The sequence below is a fragment of the Drosophila novamexicana genome, unplaced genomic scaffold (assembly GCF_003285875.2).
Source record: "Drosophila novamexicana strain 15010-1031.04,08,12 unplaced genomic scaffold, DnovRS2.1 tig00000008-arrow-pilon, whole genome shotgun sequence".
NCBI classification, from domain to species: Eukaryota; Metazoa; Arthropoda; class Insecta; order Diptera; family Drosophilidae; genus Drosophila; species Drosophila novamexicana.
In genome coordinates this window covers 4,153,070-4,172,901 of record NW_020824765.1, presented here as the reverse complement: position 1 = coordinate 4,172,901, position 19,832 = coordinate 4,153,070, and the positions used below count along the sequence as shown (strand labels likewise).

Below are 19,832 nucleotides of genomic sequence, written 5' to 3'. Positions count from 1 at the left end.
TTGTTGCCGTGCGAGTGACTTAAAAGCAGCCTTCGAGCGGACGCACAGCACAGACAGTTCCAAAGGATGAAGCGGCAGACAACGCACCGAAGCGACGGATTCGTCTATTGCTACAACAGCCTGTACAGGCTGTTATTTTACTGGGGCGTGATTACGTTTCGGCTGCACAATCAGCGCGACGGTGGACCCAGATCAACTCCTCTGCGGGTTTTGTATGCGTTGAGTGTGCGCTTTGGCCTGGTCTTTGGCTTTGGTGCTGGCATCTACATAAAGCTGAGCGATGAGCAAATGTCGCAGGCTATGTTTAGCCACCTGTCGCCCGTGGTCAAGATCATCTTCACCTGGGAGTGTCTCGCTTGTATCATAACGTACGTGGAGCTCTGCGTGTCGCTGGACACGCATCGCAGGCGTCACATAAGGATGCTGGCCAGCATGCAGCTCCTGGACACGCAAATCTCTGCACAGTTTCCGCACGTACGCTGGCGCTATCATCTCACACGATCCAAGTACTGGTACGGCACAGTCGTGGTTACCTGTTGCTATGTATCGATTTCGCTCGCCCTCATGCTCGATACGACGCACTGCAGCTGCGGCTATGTGTCCACGATACTCATCGCAGGCACTTACTCCTTGCTGACAAGCACACTTGGCTTGATGGGCTTCATACACGTTGGCCTAATGGACTACCTGCGCATACGCTTTCGCCTCATTATAAAGCTGGTCGAGCAGCTCTACAAGGCGGCAGACAAGGACGAGCAGGATGAGCTCCAGCTGCGCATGGACCAGCTTATTGACTTTGCCAAGCGCTGCTCCCAGCTGCTAACCGAGATGAATGGGGTCTGTGGATACGTTGCCGCCGCGGGCATCTTCTATGACTTTGCTCACATGACCTGCTTTGTGTATGTGCTTTGCCAGAAATTACTCCGCATCGAGCCGTGGGACACGCAATATGCATATATATCACTGCATCTCGCAGTTCACATCTACAAGGTGCTCATCACCAGCATCTACGGCTACCTGCTGCAACGTGAGGTAACTCTCAATCCTATTGTACTTAATCGCCAGCCCCAATACATACGACATCTCTGAATCCTGCCCAGAAACGCAACTGCATGCGTCTGCTCAGTAACTACGCCGAGCATTTTGGCAACCAGGCAACACATAAGGATCAGCTTGAATGCTTTCTCTACTGGCGTATGCACAATAACCAGATCGCGACCATAGGCACAAGCTACCCGTGCAATATATCCCTGATATACCTGGTAAGCCCCTAATTCAGAATTCATAATATTTAAACATATATAACATGCCACTTTCATTCCGACAATGGGAATTATCGCTTAATGGTTGATATAAAAGTGTAATTCCTGGCTTATACTAGCTCTGATTGGATTCTAGTTTCATTCTCTTTATTAATGATATACTTATATACTTATTCTCGAGTCGACTTCATATATTCGCGTTATGCAAAAACAAAAAACAATTAAAATTCAAATATTGTTTAAGATTAATTTTGACAAATTTCAAAATAATTTTAGTTTATAAATTCGATTTTCCGGCAACTTATTCCAAGCACTTTAAAGATGGAATATAACTAAAGAGAACTTTATTCTTTCAGGTTCTTAATGCCATGGCTAATTACGTAATAGTTCTGGTGCAATTGCTCTTCCAGCTTCAGGATAAAAAACAAGGTCCTGCGATTTCAATACCCAAAGATGTGGAGTTATTAAAGCCTATCGATCAAATAACTCATCTAAGTGAGGTTTTCTAATTGTTAACAGGAGTTTGTTGAATTAGCTTTCATATAGAGCATAAGACTTATATAAACAAATGTTATTTAGCTATTCAAAGTGACTTCTGCAACGTTCATACGACAGCGCTCCTTGATGGACATACGAACTGAGAGTGCTGTAAGCCCGGTCAAGTATACTCTCATATTCGTACAGTTCTTCGCAGCTTATGTTGCCAAGAAGATTCAAGTCGCCGAGAAAATAATGGGCTAGATGTTGGCTTTCAACAGCATCGCACAGTTCGGCAAGCAACTGCAATGGAGAAAGGTAGTTATATTTCAGCTCATGATTAAGAGAGGCATTCATTTGAGACCACTTTTTACCATTAGAAATACATCGTCCAAAGTAGTAGTTATTGCGTATTTGTTAACATGCGGCGATATTCCCAAATTCACAAGCTGATAATAGCGTATTTCGGTCAGGCCCTTCGCTTCGCATAAGGCCTGCAAGAGAATCAGCGCCTTCCTCACGACATCCACCTGTAACCGGTTGTGCTCTACTTCCGGCTGGCTGGGCAGGAAAGAGTATTTAGCCAGGCTGCCTGGCACCAGCTTGGTTATGGCGGAAACAGGAGCTCCGAGTACACACTTTATCGAGGGCACAAATACAATTTTGAAAGCCCGCGTTTTCGATCGTGCAAAAACAACGTGCGACATGTCGTGCAATTCATAGGTCAATTCGTAATACTTAGAGCCCCAGAAACTATTTATATATCTGTCAAATGCTTTGAGAAATATGTCATCCAGCCAATTTTTAAGCAAATGCCGATTAATCAAGTCCTTCTGATCTGATATTGGCAAATCGTAGGGAACATCTGATACGTCCAAGCACACATAGTTGTCATTATTCTCAAATGAAGAGATTTTCTGATAAGACGGTATAAGCAGCTCAAGCATCACATCGTACCGATCGTCAGTGTAAAGGCGAGTGCGGTGAGCGGCGGTGCCTGTAAAATAGATTGATTTTTACTATACTTTCATGTGCATATACATATATATACATATATTCAACAATTAGCAATTACCGAAAAGTATGGATCTGTTAAAAAGGATATTAAATGAAGTGCTACACATACGCAAATTGTACACCACATCATTTTTGGCGCTTTCAAAATCAGAGGTTTCTGACCATAACTTGGGACTCTCTAGTTCCTCGACAATATCTTCTAAATAATCGTTAAATGGTTCGGACATCTTGTAATAGAGAAAATTGTCATGTTTAATAGATGAAATGGCTGCTCAAATAATAATAAGCACATATTGATGCACATTTTACCTTTTGAATATTGCTTTAAATTCGGTTTGATGAAACTGTTAAATACGCAGAATTGCTCAAAATAAATTAGAAAACCAGCGTTGCCACTTTGTTTTTCTAACTGTCACAGTTGTAACAGTGTGGCATAGAAACAATACTATCTATCGATATCGATAAAAATACTGAATTACTGCAAAATGCCCACATTGATTTAGTATTTTATTAATCGAACGTGTGCCCGCCCAAAAGATCATAGAAGAATATACCAAAACCTATGTGCTCGTTTTTATATGTTTACATATACATATATATATATTGTTGCAAACGCGTTTAATTATATTTATTTTAAATCTGCCCGCTTATTAGCAACTAATTCAATTTGTTGGCAAAACATAAATAACCAGTGAAACGGAACAAGTTTGTTGAAAGCGCGCTTAAAGGAATATATATGCCACATTTTCCGCGCAAAACGGGCAGAAATGAAATAGCTTAAATTTCAATTCATTTTTTTTTTTTGGTTTATTAGGATAATACAAAAAGTGAAAAAGTAGAAAAGTAGGTCATTGAATGGTTTTGAAGATGAACTTGGCAAGTTCTAAATAAATATATTTATATGTCAAGTATTTGGTTGATTTGAGGTACTTTCGAGATTTCTAATCAAAGAACCTGCGGCAGCGTGCAAAGCTAACGGTTGGCTTATATGAATACGAGTCAAGCACATTGTAGGCATCGCAAAGTTCGCTGGTGTACTGCAACATCTCGTTATCCGAAAGGTTGCCGAGGAGATTCATTTGCGAGTTCCACACATATGCTAGATGGCCTTCGAGGAGTGCGTCGCACAGATCCGACAGCAACTGCATGAGACGAAGGCCTTTAGACATTTGGAGATTCAAAGTAATCGGTACTTACCATAAGAAAGAGCTCGCTGACCGACAGATGGAACATCTTAGAGTGGCCAACGCGCCTGGCCAACCAAATGGCCAGCGTGACAAAGTGATAGCAGCGCAGCTGCCAGAGCTGCTTGGAATTGCGCAGAGCTTGCAAAAGACGCAGTGCATCCCGCAATGCTTGGCCGCAGCGGTCCACGTGCTGCAGCTCCGCCTGCGCATTGCTGATCAGGAACGTGAAATGCTGCGTATTCCCGCTCGTATATTTGGGAATTGCAAGCCAGGTGCCTGATTTGGGACGCACAATTTTTACGGCCGGCACGAAGTCAATGTGAAAGATCCGTGACGGAGACTCCGCCGTGATGGTGTACGTAATGCCGCGCCACTTGTAGTCCAGCGTATACTCGTCGTAGTCCCCGTACACCACATTGCCATAGTTGTCCAGGGCATTCACAAAGATGTTGTTCAGCCAGCGCTTGAGGCTATAGCGATTCATGTACATCCTATTATTGTTGGCCAGGCGCTTGAACACCATATTGTCAACACAGGCGTCCGAGAAGTCCAGGAACACCATTCCAGGATGCTGCTCGTCGTCCACCTGCTCGATGCGGCTGTAAGCCGGAAAGCGCAACTCCATCAGCACATCAAGCTCGTCGTCATCGTAGAGACGTACATCATGCGCCATGCTGCCTGTAATAGATACAAATCCATCTGTATCCCAACATATAGTTGAGATAGATTTGGGCGCTTACCGAATAGTATGTCGTTTTGGCATATCTTTCGAAAGTAGGAACCCTGATTGCGCATTATGCTCAATACGTAATCCTTGACAGCAAAGAAGTCGTTGGCATTGGTCGAATCGTTCGGGTTTCTAATATCATCGGCAATCTCGCGCAGACAAAACTCAAAATTCGACATTTCGATGGTGCTGTGAGGACTTCCAGGACTGCTCGTGAAATAACATGATCAGATTGGATACAATTGTGGTAAGAACTAAATATTTGTTCAATTAAATATTATTATTATTTATCTACAGTTAGATCAAAATAACATGGTTGAAACGCACCTCATATTGATTTTTACATAGAAAAACATAAAAGCTTTTTCCGCCCATTTTCCGATCGTGTATTCGGATTGGTTTGGTCAAAACCAAAGCCCAGGCGCAATATTTCGTGTCCTAACCCGATTTCGATAACGATTGTTATCGATTTCGTGTAAACAGTACGTGTTATCGATATACTAAGACTACCCACATTTAGAATTTCAAGACTCTAGCTCTTTTTTTTCCTCTTATTGATCGACGCGTTCATACATATCATATATTCATAGAAACATATGTACAGACACATGTTAATGCTAAAGATTGTGTCCTCTTCTCAACCTGAGTGGGATTTTATTGATAAGGAACTTGAATGGCGGCTTTCTTCAAATTGATTTCATGTTGCGAATGTTAACCGTTATTGTTAATTATCGTCAAATGAAATAAGCTATGTATTGTGATAAGTAAATAAGCAGGTATATATGTATGCATGCATGTAATGTGTATGTGTCCAATTACATGCAGTTATTTACATACATATGTGCGTACATATACGTATATTACTACATGCATACATATGTAGCTACATATATTCCTTTGTGTGTATGTATGTGTGTTATATACGAAACATATTACATGGTGAGCGCTGCGATAACTGCATCAAAATTCAGAACGCTGCTGACCAGCCACGGGACATGTTGGGGCCGCTTTGCTCCACACGGACACACGCACGTCAGTGAATACATACATGCACAGAAGCACACCTATGCATATAGCATGTACATACATGAGTATATGTATATGTATACTAAATATACATATGTATGCGTGTACATAGGTACACACGCAAAGCGCTGGGCTATGCCGCAGTCCCGGACATCGTTTATCGATTTGCGAAAAGCAACAACAGCAGCAACAACTAAAACAACAACAACAACAACAAAAACAACAAAAGCTCAAAATAAGCGGCGGCAACTTCGTCGCTCTTTGTAGGCCGCGCCGCTTCAGCATGATAGCGAGACCCCAAACAGCAGCAGCGGCAGAGAATCAGCAGCAGCAACAACAACAACAACAAAAAACAACAAACACACACACACACACACTTATACATATACACACACAATACATATAGCCATGCACAAATACATTCACACTTCTACACGCCCATGCACACAACCATGCCTCCGGCTTCACGCCGCCGCACGCAAACGCGCCACGCCCCACTCCCGCTCCTCTCGCCCAGTTTCCCCTCCCTTTGTCTGCCCGTCCGCTCAGCCATTTGGCGCTAGTGCTTGGGGGAGGGGAGACGCGCATTGCCGTCCCTCGGCTGGCTGCCGGGCTTTTGATGGCAATGATGATGATGACGACGAGAACTGGTGACTGGGAATGGGGAGGCCACAAGGACGCGGCAGGCGGCACACTGTATGGGTAGGGGCGCTAAATGAAGAGGAGGGAGGAGGGGTTTGGCGATGTGCGGCAGTCATTCGCCGTAGGAGCTGGTAAAAGGAAGGTGCTTGTTGGCTGCCGCTGCTGCTGCCGTTGTTGACGCTGTCGCCGTCGCCGTCGCTGGCTGAAGCACGGGACATAGAGAAAAGCGAAAAAATATAATAAAAGCAACAAAAACGCGCACAAGCTGAAGAGATACAAGCATACACACACACATACATACACACATATATGCAGGCGCGTCGACGACGACGACGTGTACGTGTTAGTTTGGGTACGCTAGTCCGCCACACAAACACAATCTCAATCGCACACAGAGACATACACACACACACACACACACACACATACAAACAGACACACGCACATACTGTAGAAGGAGCTGTGCGGGCGGGACGCAGTGCTTGGGAAGGGAACTGGTCGTAGGTTCGCTACAGTCGCAAGCCAGCGACAGCAGCTGAGTGGGCCAAGTGTGGCGCTGGCTGAGACAACGACGACGACGACGACGACGGCAGCGGCGACAGCAACAGCAACAAAACAACTTGAAAAAGGAAAAGAGCCGCAGCGAGAAACGATGCTGGGGATGCTGTGGACCGAGGGGGCGGTGGGGTGGGTATGGCAATGGGGCACAAAATTCTACAACGTTGCTGTTGCTTTAAGAATCGATGGAAACAATTTGGGATGCTGTTCAACAGCCGCAGCCGCAGCGGCAGCGTCAGCGGCGGGCGGCCGTTCGTTTTGCTCGTTCGCTCGGGCCGCAGCCAAAGCAGCTTATGACGAGACGAAAAACAGGGGGGACGGGACAGCACATAAAATGCGAGTCAGCTCAGCGACGGCGGACAGCAGCCAGCAGCAGCGACAACACTAAAAACAAAGCTAAAGAAGAGCAGAAGAGGAAAACGGCAGCAAAAGTTATTTAACAACAACAACAACGAAAGCTGCCGTGTTGCAAAAATACAAATATAGGAAGAGGGAAAGATGAAGAGTGCGAAACAAAGCACAGAGCGCAACGGAGAGCGAGAGAGAGAGAGAGAGAGAGAGAGAAAGAGAAAGAGACAGACGTTTGTGAGAGGGCGGTGGCCGCAACAACTGATAAGAGCGGCGACAACGGCTGAACTTTACAACAACAACATTTAGACATCGGAAACAGTGCAATGCAGAGAATGAACGACGATCATTTCAAGCAGCGGGTGTCAAAATCAGCTGCCCAGCTAATTTTATTTATGTACCGTACATATGTACATACATGTGCATGTGCATACATAAGTATGCTAAGTAATGACCTTGAACTTCAGTATCTGCAATGCCAACTGCTATTTGCATCGAATGAAGGTGCAACACTTTTGTGCAATGCAAATAATGCAACTTGTAGCTGAATTCGGGCGGGCAAATGCAAATGTAAGAGAGAAAACGCACTCACGCACACACACACGCACGCACGCACGCACACACACACACACAAAACAATCAGGCTGAGATTAAAAGCATTGATCTGAGCTTTGGCACAGCTTTCAGAGTTTACTATGAAATGCACATCCGATTGAAAACATCCGTTAGAAAACCGTTAACGTGGATAAAAGCTTTTCACGCGTAGGAAAGTAACAATCGCAAATTAATTGCAGTTATAAATATCTTTCGATTTTTGCTTTCTAAACGTTAAAGGAGGCCAAATCAATACCTGCGAAGTGTTGGTCTCTGTTGTATACAAAATTAGAGGTCAATACACCTGTTAATATTTGGGGTATTCTTGAAACTGATCAACAAATTCACCAAGGACTATAGAAAACGTAGATCTGTTAGTTGCCAGGATAGTGATTAGAGCAATAGTTTTGTACAAGCCCCAAAACAGGACCCCCCCCCAAATACCGCATAGTGTAAATGTGGGCGTTGTTTCACGGGGAAGAGTGGGGTGTTTTTACAGTATGAAGCTCGTCAGCTCTGGCATGTACGGTCGTACACATGCACAAGCACACACACACACACACATGCAAAGGCATCATCAAACAACAAAAACAAACCGAAACGGCATCACCAGCAGCAGCAGCAGCAGCAGCAACAACAACAATAACAAACCCATGCTTTTGCCTTGTGGGTCGCGGCAACAGCAACGGACGAACGTAGTCATGAAATTGAGTTTGGTTTTGTTGTTGCTGTTGTTGTTGTTGTTGTTTAAGTTGTAGCTGCTGCTGCCGTTTGGCTCCGCACAGCAGCGGGCGTCGCATGTGGGCGGTTAACAGAAACGTTGTAGCGGCGCTGTAGCGGCGGCAATGGCGTCGCAACCGTTGCGCGCTTATTGCGAGCGCCAAACTGCGCTGTCGCTATATACCTCGGCTCTGTGTGTGCGTAAATGTACGTCTGTGTTTGTGTACTTATATTTGTGTCTGTGAGTGGGTATATGTATGTATGCATGTATATGTATGTATGTGCATGTCATGGGGCTGGCTGCCTGCCGCCGTTGTTACTGCTGCTGCTGTTGAACGCCAACGACGACTCCAACAACAACAACGACGACAACAACAACGACGACGACGACGGCGGCGATGATGATGATGATGAGGTTGTGCTGCTTCTTGTTCTTCTTTACACGTCCTCCAACGACGGTTCGCCTCACTGTCGCTTCGTTCGTACGCTGGCGCGTTACTGTTGTTTTTGTTGTTGCCCTGCCTGCCTGCCTGGCTGCTGTCGCGTCGCTGGCGCCGCTGCCAGCTGCGGTCTCTGCTTTTGCTGCTGCTGCTGCTGCGGCTGCCGCCGCTGCCGATGCCTCTGTTAGGTTGTGTGCATGCAGCTCATGTGCGCTCTCCTCATTCAAGTGTCCAACTTTTGTCGAGGCGGTCATACAAAACGGCAGTCGCTCGCTCGCTCGCTGGCCTCTCGCTGTTCGCAGTTCGCTCGTTGCCTGTACGCTTCGCTTTGCCTGTTCTTTGCCTTTCGGTCGGAGGGGGAAGGCGCTGTGGTCGTGGTCTTGCCGTCAACGGTCAATAGCGCGCCCACACGCCTATAAAAAGAATTCTGTTCGTGTCGCTTGTGTATGTGTTTGTGCGTGCGTGCGTTTGTGCGTTCGTGAGTGTATTAGTGAAAACTGCCAAAGCGGCGCTGCAAAGTTTTTGAAAAACCGTTAACGCCAAGCCATGAAGGAAATGAAGGTAGCGCGAGCGATTAGCGAATCCTCGACCACCTCCGATAATACATCCGATTTTATTGACATTGTCAAGAAGTACGATGTCGTCTACAACAATCATAATCCCGATTATAAAAACGTTGAGGTGAAGATGAAGGTCTGGACACAAATAGCGGACGAGATTGGATTATCTGTGGGTAAGGAGCAAACATCGCCAAAGCGGCACAGAAAAACAACAAAAACATATACGTACATACATACATACATGCATACACACTTAGAAATCTACGAAATACAAAAAAAGGAAGTTGTGTGGCGGCGGTAACAGAGAATCGCAGCGGCCGCCTGTTCGCTCAAATTCAATTACTACGTGCACGGGAAACATGCACACTCGCATACATACACAGATGTATATACACACACTTGTATATACTGCGAAACGCACACACTCAAACTCAACCAGCGGCGCGCGTCGCACAGCTAAGCGGACAAATGTTCTGCCGTCGTCGCTTCGACGACGAACCGCCGGCCGTTTTATTTTGTGTATGTGTTCTTCTTGTATGTATATATACATATGTATATATTTGTGTGTTTGTATATGTGTAAGCATGTGCAAGAGCGTGAGCGCGCCTACAGATGACTGTATGTGGGGGCGACTGCGGTGCGGATGGCATGGCGCTGTGCAGAACGCGGCCGCGGTCGGCGAATTGCAGTGAGAGACAAAAACAAAAACAAGAAGCAACCAAAGCTCACCGAAACCGATATACCCTGTCACTTATTTATTTCAATGTTGTCGTACTCTTATCTATGAAACAGAATACAATAATTAATTCAATAATTCAAATATTATACGTTTTATAGAGCAAAAGTGTTGCTTTGTTCAATCATAATGATGATGTTCAATCGTAACAAACTGCTTGACAAAATCATAGTAGCTACAGCAAGAGTAAAATGAAAACACGAACACGCAGAAAACGCAAACAAAAACATAAGAGCGAAACTGATACAAGCAGCGCGTTGTGCGGTGTTGTTATTGTTTTTATTGTCAGTGCGATGCTGAGAGAGAATTTTGCGCCGCACACTTTGACGTATGAATGTGTAGTAAAACTGAGAACAGGACAACGTGTCCATTGCCAAAATCTACACCTTAAAAATGGAAACGGTTTTTTGTTTTCCCAATCTGTCCCAATTACACAAAGAACGGCTAATAAATAAAATTGATGTTAGCATTTATTGTACATGTAATGATTCCGTTTTCTTTAACAGCACTAGCCATGACACCCTGTTGCTTCTGCGCATCGTTTTTCCTCTCTCTCTCTCTCTCTGCCACTCTCTCGCACTCTTTGCCTTCTCTCAGTTCGTGTACTCGAATGTCAGCATAAAAACAAATGCCGTAGCAAATTTGTTGCCATTTTGTTGTTTTTGTTGCGCGCAGACCAATTGGTCGCTGTTGCATTTCACTTTCATTGGAAGTTTTAACTAAAGTTCTAATTGTGTGTGACTTTTTATCAATGGTAATGTGAGTTTTAATGAACTTATTTTCGCTTGCACTAATATTAATGCACACAGTTGTACTGAACAGCGCTGTTTTTATCATTCCATTCTTGGCATACGTACATGTATGTATGTATGTATGTACACATATTCCTTAAAACGTACTTACATGCATATAACATGTATGTATTTATTTGAAAACAGTTTTATTTACATTTTTGAAAACTTGAAATCACACTTACGCCAGGCTTTTTATTTATGTATGTATGTATATGTATACTGGAAATCCTCCAAAATCCTCGCCTGGAACACATCCACTTCGGTTAACAGAACTTGATCAACTAAATCAAGAACAAAATATAAAAGCAAGCACAGCTAAGGAGTTAGCGCACTTATCGCCGGTCTGGAAAGGAATAGTGAAAGGGAGTGGGAGTGGGAGAGGGAGAGCGACAGGGAGAGATCAAATAGCTGGAGTCGTCAAAACAGAACAAGCACTTAGAGATGAACCGTTAAGCGAGTCACAGTGACAAGATGTTGAATGCCAGAAGTTACAGTACTTTAGTTCAGTTATTCATAATTGCATGAAAGTCAAGTATAGGCAGTTTAACTTATTCTGTTGATCACATAATTCACTTAAAAATGTCTATATGTTGATCAATTTAACTGATTACTGAACACTTTTTAGTTACATTTACTTGAAATTATCAGCAACTTTACAGTAATGTTAAGTAAGCAGTGCAATCTGTAATAACAGACAACTAATAATTCCATAGCTTTTCTGTCTCTGTTAAGTATTTCTGAATACAGTCGAACAAAAGTCACTTATTAAAAGTCACGATCAGTTTGATCGCAGGAAAGGCTCATCTCTAACATGTGACAAACCGAGCAGTTCTTATGATTGGCTAGAAATACGATATTGTATACAAATGTATGTGTATGTGAGTATGTATGTCTGCAAGTGGGAGTGCTTGGCGCTCAATGTTTTCGTTTGGAGATCGTTCGAAGAGGCAATAAAAAAGGACGGCGTCATCAAATTTCCATTGCTAAAACTGTATTCCAATACATGCATATAAAATATGCTTATACATTATTATTTGGATGTAAGAAATATATGGAAATATAAGTACATATACTCTATACATACATACATTCATAACCCTTCGCATAAGTCGAATAGCCTTATTGCACACTAAAGGTATGCAATCGAAAAAATTAAATATTTGTTCGCAAAAGCTATATACATACATATATATGTATGTTCAAGACAAGTATGTAGACTTTACTACAATATCCATTGGTCCATCTTCTCGTATAGCTCCATAGAATCAATGTAAACCTTTTTGTCCCAATACATCCCAATATACCATATCGCAAGTCGGTGAAGTTACTTAATCCTCGGCATCCCGAATATTGGAGCCGGAAGAATCGGATTACTATGTGATCAATTTCTGATGCAGATCATGTCTGACATCCTGACATTATCTGATTATCTTATTAAAACAATTTCATTTATTTTCACAGAAGCCTCAAAGCGAAAATGGAAAAATCTACGCGACAGCTATACAAAGTATTTGCGCTCTTTTCGTGTTGGCACAAAAACCTCCAAGAAATATCAGTATTGGGCGCACGCCGATCACATGGAGTTCCTGAAGCCTTTCCAGGGACCTGGCAGGTGAGTCCTTCAAGCCTTGTCTCGGCTGTGGAACGCCTTACTAATTGGTGTGCTCTCTCACAGGAATTCGGCGAATGGGAATGGCAAGTCGAATGATGAGGATGACACCGAATGCGACTTTGGGTATCAGGTGCTTGCCAAGGCGGCCAGCAATGGGGGCGAGGAGGATCTGAAGATAACCATAGCCACGGCCACGGCGACGGCCACGGCATCGACCTCGGCGCTGAGCACCCAAACCGTCAACAGCTACACAACCCCAATACTGACGCCCAGCGTGGCAGCCACGCCGCCCAGCCTCATCTCGCCCGGCAGCAATCCCGGTGCGCCGCCCCAGAACCACAACAGCAACAGCAATGGCAGCAATGGCAACTGTGCCGCAGTCGCTCCACTGACCCTCAGCGCCATGACACCGCCAGCCAACAGCAGCAGCTCGAATAGCGGTGTGCTGCCTCTGCCCGCCTTGCCGCTCAGTGCCGCTGGCAAGGCTTCGGTGGCGGCCTCGGTTAGTGCCAACGCGGCGGCGTTGGCAACGCTAGCTAGTCTGCCCATGGGCATTGGCGGTCTGCCGGCTGCAGCGGCTGCTGCGCAAATGTTTCCGCTGGCTACGCTGAAAGCGGCCGCAGCTGCCGCTGGACTGCCGCTGACGTCCACGCCCAACTGCAGCACGGCCAATAATGTGGGCTGTTTGATTATCGAGCCGCATCTGTTTGCCGCCGCGGACAACTTCAAGAAGGAGCTGAGTGCGGCTGCCGCGGCCGGCGCGCCGCTGGGTCTGTTCCAGAATTTGGCCAATCGACATCATCTCAATGGTAATGCTGCATCGTTGGGGCTGGGCAATCCCACGCCACCGCCGCCACCTCCGGCGCCGCCCAGCTCAAAGGTGCGGCGGGCACAGCCCTCGCCGCAGACCGCTGCCATTAATCTGAGCTGCCCGAGCTCATCGGCAGCAGCGGCGAACTGCTCTCAGCCCTCACCCGCCAAGACGCGCAAGATGAGCGATCCGCGATTTCCCAGCGATTGGGATGTGTCCGCTGTGCTGCAGGCCAATCGGGAACTGGACGCCAATACGCTGTTCTTTCTCAGTCTGGCGCGACAGGTGCGCGCCATGCCCATGAAGTTCCAGTCGCTGGCCAAGATGCGCTGCATGCGCATCGTCAGCGACATTGAGCTCGAGCTGGAGAACTTTGACTGCAACGGCGTGCCGCCACCCGAGGAGTCGGGCAGCACAGCTAATCTTAAATACTGTACCGACACGCCGCCTCCACCGCAACAGGATGGCTCAGCGCTGATGGCAGCGCCGGGAATGGGGCCCGAGGGCTCCACGGAACACTTTGTATATGTGATGTCGCCGTCGCGCGTGGAGAGCATGATCGACATTTCCTCCGACGAGGAGAGCAATATGAACGGAGGATTGAGTGCGGCTGCCGCTGCTGGTGCAGCCGCCGCCGCTGCAGTTGCCGCGGGAGCTGTCCATTGAGGCGCAAATCTCTGGCTACCTTGCTTATAAATACTTACAGATGTATTGTTAACCTTAAGTAAACTTAATTAGATGCATTAAAATGCAGTTTGTCGTCTTAATTCTGGTTGATGGACTTTTGACATTTTATTTACACGATTCTCGAACTTTAAGACTTAATGATAAAAAATGTGGAAAATCTCTAGAAAATGCTACACTAGATAGGCAGCCCATCCGACGTGTTCCAGGCATGCGAATCGCTAATAATGTCGTTAATTTGTTACTACTTGGTATGGTGAATGAATTTCATTCAGGAAGTCGACGCGCATCCAATCCCAGGCACATGCTTGGCCTTAGGACTGAACCTTGCTCTTGGTGGTGAAGGCAAAGTAGGCGACGCCGCCCACAAGCAAGGCGGCGAGCAGCTCCGCCTTAATCCAGGGTCCCTTGTACGCGCCCTTTGTGGGAACCGTGATGTCCAGCAGGGACTTGACCGACGACACCTTATCGCCATCGCGCTGTGCCTTGCGCACATTGGCATAGCCGTCCTCGTCGAAGAGACGCACCTGCACGTTGCCGCTGCTGCCCTGCTTGATGTCCTCCACCCAGCTCACCTGCGAGTGCATTGGATGAAACTGTTGCTCTGATGTCCAAGAGAATGTGGACAACTCACCTGGTATTTGCTGTCGCCCACCTTGGCAACGGGCACCACCTTGCCGCATGGGAACTCGGCAAACAGACTGGGCTGGGCCGAGTTGCTGCACTGCAACGTGAATTCGGCCACATGCGCCAGCTGGGTCAGAATTGTTGCATCCTGCGTGCTGAAGGCACTCAACGTGGCCTTGCAGCTGCCCTGGGCGCCAGTTGCACAGGCGACGGCAATGAGGCAGAGCGCAAACAATTGGCGTTGCATATTCTTGCGTTTGTGTTTTAATTGAAAATCGAATAAACGAAATATAGCGTACAACTCGAACCCAATCGGCGACCGAAACTTTCTATCTCTGTCAACGCCACGACAGCAAACGTCACTTGACAGCCGACGTCGACGAGACGTCAGCAGCAAACGTCATTTCTCAACATTGTTAACGTTTCAATGTTGCCGGATCGTCCGAGTTAGCTCTGCGCTAACTGACAAGAGCTGCTATGTACGTTATATGGCAATCAGCTTCAATACAGCTGCGTCTAGTTTTTAAATTGTTTGGCGGTAAAATTATAAATCTTGATAATACAAAAATATACAAATTTACGGATTGAATAAGAATTGGCATAAAGTACACAGCATAAAATAGAACCAGAAGATAGTATCATTTTTATTATATTTTTTATATTTTATATAATTGTGCTGCAAATCAGTCAATTTTTTATTTTAAATGTTAATACGTGTTGGAAATCTAAGGCATTCAGGAAAATTATCTACCATTTGTAATCAAACTCAACATAATGATAATGAGGTCATGAATGTAATTTGATTATTATTTAGTATGCTAGTGTTTTCCTGATTAGGAATTCGCGCCTATTATATTGGTTATCCACGGTATGAAGCTGGCAATGTTTGTGTAGACGGCCGGAAAGCCGCTGCCACAGCTGCGGGCACCATAGCTGACAATGCCGAACTGGACAAAGCGTTGTCTGTTCGAATATATGGCCGGGTACGACAACGGGCCACCGGAGTCACCTCTGCAAGAGTCGCTCCTGAGTGCTCCGGCACAGAGTTGGGTCTGTTTGATTTCCCGGGCGTACGAATTAAAGCACGATCGGCGCGTCTGTGTATCGATGGCCGTCTCCAGCAGAACATCAGAATCGCTGCCATCCTCCGTGGTGCCCCAGCCAGTTACAACAAAATTTTCACTCGACTCCGCCCTTTGCTGCAAAGTTGCATTAATCGGCAAGCAAATGGGCCTGATGTGTGCTACAAGCAGGGAATTATTAAGAGCCATAGTCTCCACGATCCACACGAAATACTCACGCTTGAAGGCCACGGGGCGGGCCAGCTGAATCAGAGCTATGTCATTGTGGTTCGTCTCCGGCACGTAGTCCGCGTGCCTAAAAACCCGCTCCACGTCAATATCCTCAACGGGCGGCAGGCATCTGATGGTTCTGCCCGCTGGCTTGCAGTCCGTTTCCGTAGATAATTGATGCTCGCCTAAGCGCACAGATACCCTGTAAATTGCAATTGTAGCCAAGGTGCTGCCGGGTTGATATGTTATGCTTACAGTTCGTTTCGCGTCAAGCAGTGGGCGGCGGTGAGTACGAAGCCTGCATTTAAATTAAAATTCATTTAGTTCCTATCTTCGATCCCCGATCCTCGATCCTACTTACGATCGGTTATGAGCGTGCCAGCGCACGCAAAGGCCTCGTCTTGTCCGTGACGCAAGCGGAGCAAGCTCATCCAAGGCCTGGAGCCCAGGGCAACCTCGTGACCATTGGTTATTCGGATCGTTAAAAAAATGCCGCACTTTTGTGCTTCCAATATCCGCAGTCCGTTCGCCTCGTCAGCCCGCACACAGAGCTGGGGATTGCACTCAGATATCGCTTAAGTCCACAATTAGCCGATCCCTACTACTTACAGACTGGCTCCACAGGATCGTGCACAGTATCAATAAGCTGGAAGGCAATTGCATCTTGCTGAATGCACTTTCGTCGCGCGTCTACTGAAGATTCGCTTTTGTTGTTGACTCTTATAGGCACAATCAGGAGCATAAGAGCTTATCACGTTTGTTGGGTCAAATGTAAATAAAATACATAATACAAAAAAAAATATATATATACCTGTGCTTACATTGATAAGCCCTCCATCATTCCTAACAACAACAAACAAATTTCATAGCGAAAGGGTAAGAGCAGAGCATACAATGTGGTATACTTTGTGGAAAAGATTTGCATTTTCTAAACGGGCGGAAAGTGGGTGGAAAAATGATTTTTTAATTTAAGGATGGACAACGCCGGGTAATATCGGCTTATATAATGTTGGCTCTCTCGGACATTTCTGATGCTTTATGGCGTTAGATATGCTTTATTCTCTGTCTTTAACATAAATTTGAATAAAACCATTTTACTTGTTTTGTAGCGAATTTCTGTGTTTGGCATATACTGCCCTTCTATGCAATTCTCATGACTCACGAAGTGTTCAGCTTTTGCTTTCTCTCTCTCTCTCTCTCTCGCTATCTGTCTTTCCCTCTCTTTCTCTCTCTCTCCCTCTCTCTATCTCTCTCTCTCTCTCTCTCTCTCTATCTCTCTCTCTATCTCTCTCTCTCTCTCTCTGTTTGGGTCTTTTGTACTCTACCTCTCTCTCTCTCTCTCTCTCTCTCTGTTTGGGTCTTTTGTACTCTACCTCTCTTTCGTTTTCTCTCCCAAACCTTTTCTTATTGTATTCCTATTTATTTCTCCTGCCTTGACTCTAATCAATCCCTGTCATTCCACGAATCGTTTTCTATGTTGTATTAATTATATTGTTGCAATGAGTTGAATAATGAGCAATGAAAGTCCTGCAGGGTACCTCGTAGTCAGTCACCTTTAATGGCAATCGTTTATTGAAATGGTTATGGATCTCGGCCGGGCAATGTGGTGCCTGCTCGTACCGGCTGGTATTTTGACACCGCCTGACAAATATGAATTTATTTAGCGCCGTTTGTTTAGCTCATTTCCACTATTATAATTGACTCGAGATTGCGAAAAGCGAAAATGAATTTTCCTGCCAAAATGCCGGCAAGAAAAAGGTGCTGAGGGTAGGCCAATAAATATTGACTTGTTGTGATTAATGCGCCCGGCTCGGGCTTCGGTTCCGGCTCGGGCTCCGGCTCGACTTTCAGTTTTGTTTTGAGTACTCGCAACGATTTTCGACTGCAATAGAATCTATTCGAATATATATCCAAATACTCGCATGGACGGGAATATGTGAATGGCATGTGACCCTGAAATCGGCTTGATTTGGTGCTCGATGCCATTTGCTGTTTCGTTTTTGTTTTTGTTGCTATTGTTTCTACTACCATGTGAACCATCCTCATCCCCATCCCGCCCAGCTGCGACTGCCTCGCGGAGCAGTTAGGTTCGTTACTTTTTGATTGCCAGCGTGCACGAAAAACTTGTATTCAACTTTGCATGTCTTTGATGAATTTGAAATTGTCACAAATGTGAAAGTTTTTCACTTGCCATCAGATATTCGTACTGCTCCCTCCCCCTCCCCTCTCTTTCTCTCTCTCTCGCTCTGCTTGAAATTTGCATCTAACATTTGTTGACATTGAGCGACTTGCACGAGTTGACTTCACGCACTCTCGCCCGGCGGCGATTCATTCATTCATTGGGCCCATTGTGTTGGCCCGGTTACGCACAGGGATTTGTTGTTGGTTAAATATCGTAATCCTCTCGGCCCATTTGATAGCATTCAAAGTGGGCGTGTGCGTGGAATATACCATATTCGGCAGGCGTCGAAATGAAAACAAAAGTTCGTGCGAGTTCATTGAGTTGGCAAAACTTGCCAGTCAGCCAATCAGCCCTAAATGCTGGCGAGGGACGTTTCACAAATACCCTGCAAAGGATGAAAAGGATTATAGGCATACCCAATCGAAGTCAAAGGGAGATTTTTCTATGTCTTATGGCAGGTTAGTTACGATCTTTTATTAAGGAACTCATCAGAAATTGTATCATAAAGTCCTTCAATCTTGTTTTTTATACCCTGTAACTGATAAAAGGGGTATTTATCAAAATAATGTTTATATGTTCTTGATCAGCATCAATAGCCGAGTCGATCTAGCCAAGTCCGTGTCTCTGTCCGTTCATCCATCCTTCCGTTTGTATGGACGCAAGGATCTCGGAACCTATAAAAGCTGGAGACTTGAAATTTGGAACGTAGGTCCTCCTAGTCCTCGCGTAGTACGAGTTTTTTTTCCGATAACCGAAAAATAAATGAGAGCTCCAATTGGAATCAGACAACCAATTAAAGGCCGTTGTCTTCATGCGAATATTCGGAAATAGGAAAGATAAGTCGGTAATTCCATTGTCAATATTTGCTTAAGGACTCTCATCCGTCTGCACTCCAAGAGGAACCTCAAGGCGAGCTCTAGTCTGTGGCTTAGGCTCAGCTTAATCTTGCTGGAATTGTAATACCTGCCGAGCAGCCCTCGTTGCGGCGTTGCCTGCACGTGTGCGCTCCGGCGGAAATGGGACAAACAGTTCAGTGGGAGTCAAGTCGAGCGACAGCCGAGCCGCAGCACCGCTGGCGATGGCGCCGCTTCCAGCACGGATACGGACACGGGTACGGGAGTGGGTGCGGGTGTGTGTTTGGTGGAGGGGGTGGAGGGGGGCGTTAGCAACGCCCATGCGGGCAAGTTGTTTGTTGGTTTGTTGGCTTGTTGACTTGTTTGTTGGCAACATGACGAAGCTGCTCCAAGCGGGCGCTTCATTCACAAAACGCAGTTGGCGGGCGGCAGGCAAACAAAGTGGACGTGGAAAGTCAGAGCCACCCGAGCTGGAATCTGGAACCTGAGGCGGCGAGGAGTTGGAGGTGGACGCCTGGCACCTGGCCATAACAATTGCAAATTAGCTCCAAGTGAAAGTTGACGTCAACTCAAGTGGCAGCCGCGCCGGTTCGTGACTGTAGCCGGTTTTTGCTTTCGATTCGGATTCGAGCCCGCAACCCGCCCAGCGCCTTTGTTGACAAAGTTATTGCCTGGCTATTGC

At 45.9% G+C, this 19,832-nt stretch overlaps 6 protein-coding genes across 12 annotated transcripts; 2 read left to right on the top strand and 4 right to left on the bottom strand.

The window, feature by feature from the left end:
- Nucleotides 1–52: 52 nt before the first annotated feature.
- On the top strand, nt 53–1,791 carry LOC115763947 (putative gustatory receptor 47b). The gene is made up of 3 exons (XM_030706770.1): nt 53–1,032; nt 1,101–1,262; nt 1,619–1,791. Exons 1-3 carry the CDS (start codon nt 67–69, stop codon nt 1,769–1,771), a joined length of 1,281 nt encoding a protein of 426 aa, XP_030562630.1. The 5' UTR covers nt 53–66; the 3' UTR covers nt 1,772–1,791.
- On the bottom strand, nt 1,749–3,157 carry LOC115764166. Of its 3 annotated transcripts, none has more exons than XM_030707089.1 (4): nt 3,066–3,157; nt 2,815–2,983; nt 2,114–2,736; nt 1,749–2,042 (listed from the first exon to the last, which is right to left on the bottom strand). In XM_030707089.1, the coding sequence occupies exons 2-4, from the start codon at nt 2,981–2,983 to the stop codon at nt 1,842–1,844; spliced, it is 993 nt and encodes a 330-aa protein (XP_030562949.1). In that variant the 5' UTR covers nt 3,066–3,157; the 3' UTR covers nt 1,749–1,841. The 3 variants fall into 3 exon arrangements, with proteins under 3 accessions (XP_030562949.1, XP_030563110.1, XP_030563029.1); XM_030707250.1 differs by having other exon boundaries at nt 2,866–2,983; XM_030707169.1 differs by lacking the exon at nt 3,066–3,157 and having other exon boundaries at nt 2,815–3,050.
- Nucleotides 3,158–3,564: 407 nt separating this feature from the next.
- Nucleotides 3,565–11,356, bottom strand: LOC115764023. 2 transcript variants are annotated; one of them, XM_030706972.1, is made up of 4 exons: nt 11,271–11,356; nt 4,684–4,877; nt 3,954–4,621; nt 3,565–3,898 (listed from the first exon to the last, which is right to left on the bottom strand). In XM_030706972.1, exons 2-4 carry the CDS (start codon nt 4,847–4,849, stop codon nt 3,698–3,700), a joined length of 1,035 nt encoding a protein of 344 aa, XP_030562832.1. In that variant the 5' UTR covers nt 4,850–4,877; nt 11,271–11,356; the 3' UTR covers nt 3,565–3,697. The 2 variants fall into 2 exon arrangements, with proteins under 2 accessions (XP_030562832.1, XP_030562752.1); XM_030706892.1 differs by lacking the exon at nt 11,271–11,356 and having other exon boundaries at nt 4,684–4,911.
- Nucleotides 4,838–14,248, top strand: LOC115763765 (pneumococcal serine-rich repeat protein). 3 transcript variants are annotated; one of them, XM_030706603.1, is made up of 3 exons: nt 4,838–4,917; nt 12,550–12,700; nt 12,764–14,248. In XM_030706603.1, the coding sequence occupies exons 2-3, from the start codon at nt 12,666–12,668 to the stop codon at nt 14,175–14,177; spliced, it is 1,449 nt and encodes a 482-aa protein (XP_030562463.1). In that variant the 5' UTR covers nt 4,838–4,917; nt 12,550–12,665; the 3' UTR covers nt 14,178–14,248. The 3 variants fall into 3 exon arrangements, with proteins under 3 accessions (XP_030562463.1, XP_030562379.1, XP_030562541.1); XM_030706519.1 differs by lacking the exon at nt 4,838–4,917 and adding an exon at nt 9,249–9,731; XM_030706681.1 differs by lacking the exon at nt 4,838–4,917 and adding an exon at nt 10,945–11,048.
- Nucleotides 14,249–14,278: 30 nt separating this feature from the next.
- Nucleotides 14,279–15,165, bottom strand: LOC115771258 (translocon-associated protein subunit delta). Its single transcript, XM_030716876.1, has 2 exons — nt 14,830–15,165; nt 14,279–14,770 (listed from the first exon to the last, which is right to left on the bottom strand). Exons 1-2 carry the CDS (start codon nt 15,067–15,069, stop codon nt 14,510–14,512), a joined length of 501 nt encoding a protein of 166 aa, XP_030572736.1. The 5' UTR covers nt 15,070–15,165; the 3' UTR covers nt 14,279–14,509.
- Nucleotides 15,166–15,509: 344 nt separating this feature from the next.
- LOC115758864 (serine protease grass-like) lies at nt 15,510–16,854 on the bottom strand. 2 transcript variants are annotated; one of them, XM_030699666.1, is made up of 5 exons: nt 16,724–16,851; nt 16,476–16,665; nt 16,370–16,412; nt 16,123–16,316; nt 15,510–16,065 (listed from the first exon to the last, which is right to left on the bottom strand). In XM_030699666.1, exons 1-5 carry the CDS (start codon nt 16,775–16,777, stop codon nt 15,656–15,658), a joined length of 891 nt encoding a protein of 296 aa, XP_030555526.1. In that variant the 5' UTR covers nt 16,778–16,851; the 3' UTR covers nt 15,510–15,655. The 2 variants fall into 2 exon arrangements, with proteins under 2 accessions (XP_030555526.1, XP_030555518.1); XM_030699658.1 differs by having other exon boundaries at nt 15,510–16,316; nt 16,724–16,854.
- Nucleotides 16,855–19,832: the final 2,978 nt, after the last annotated feature.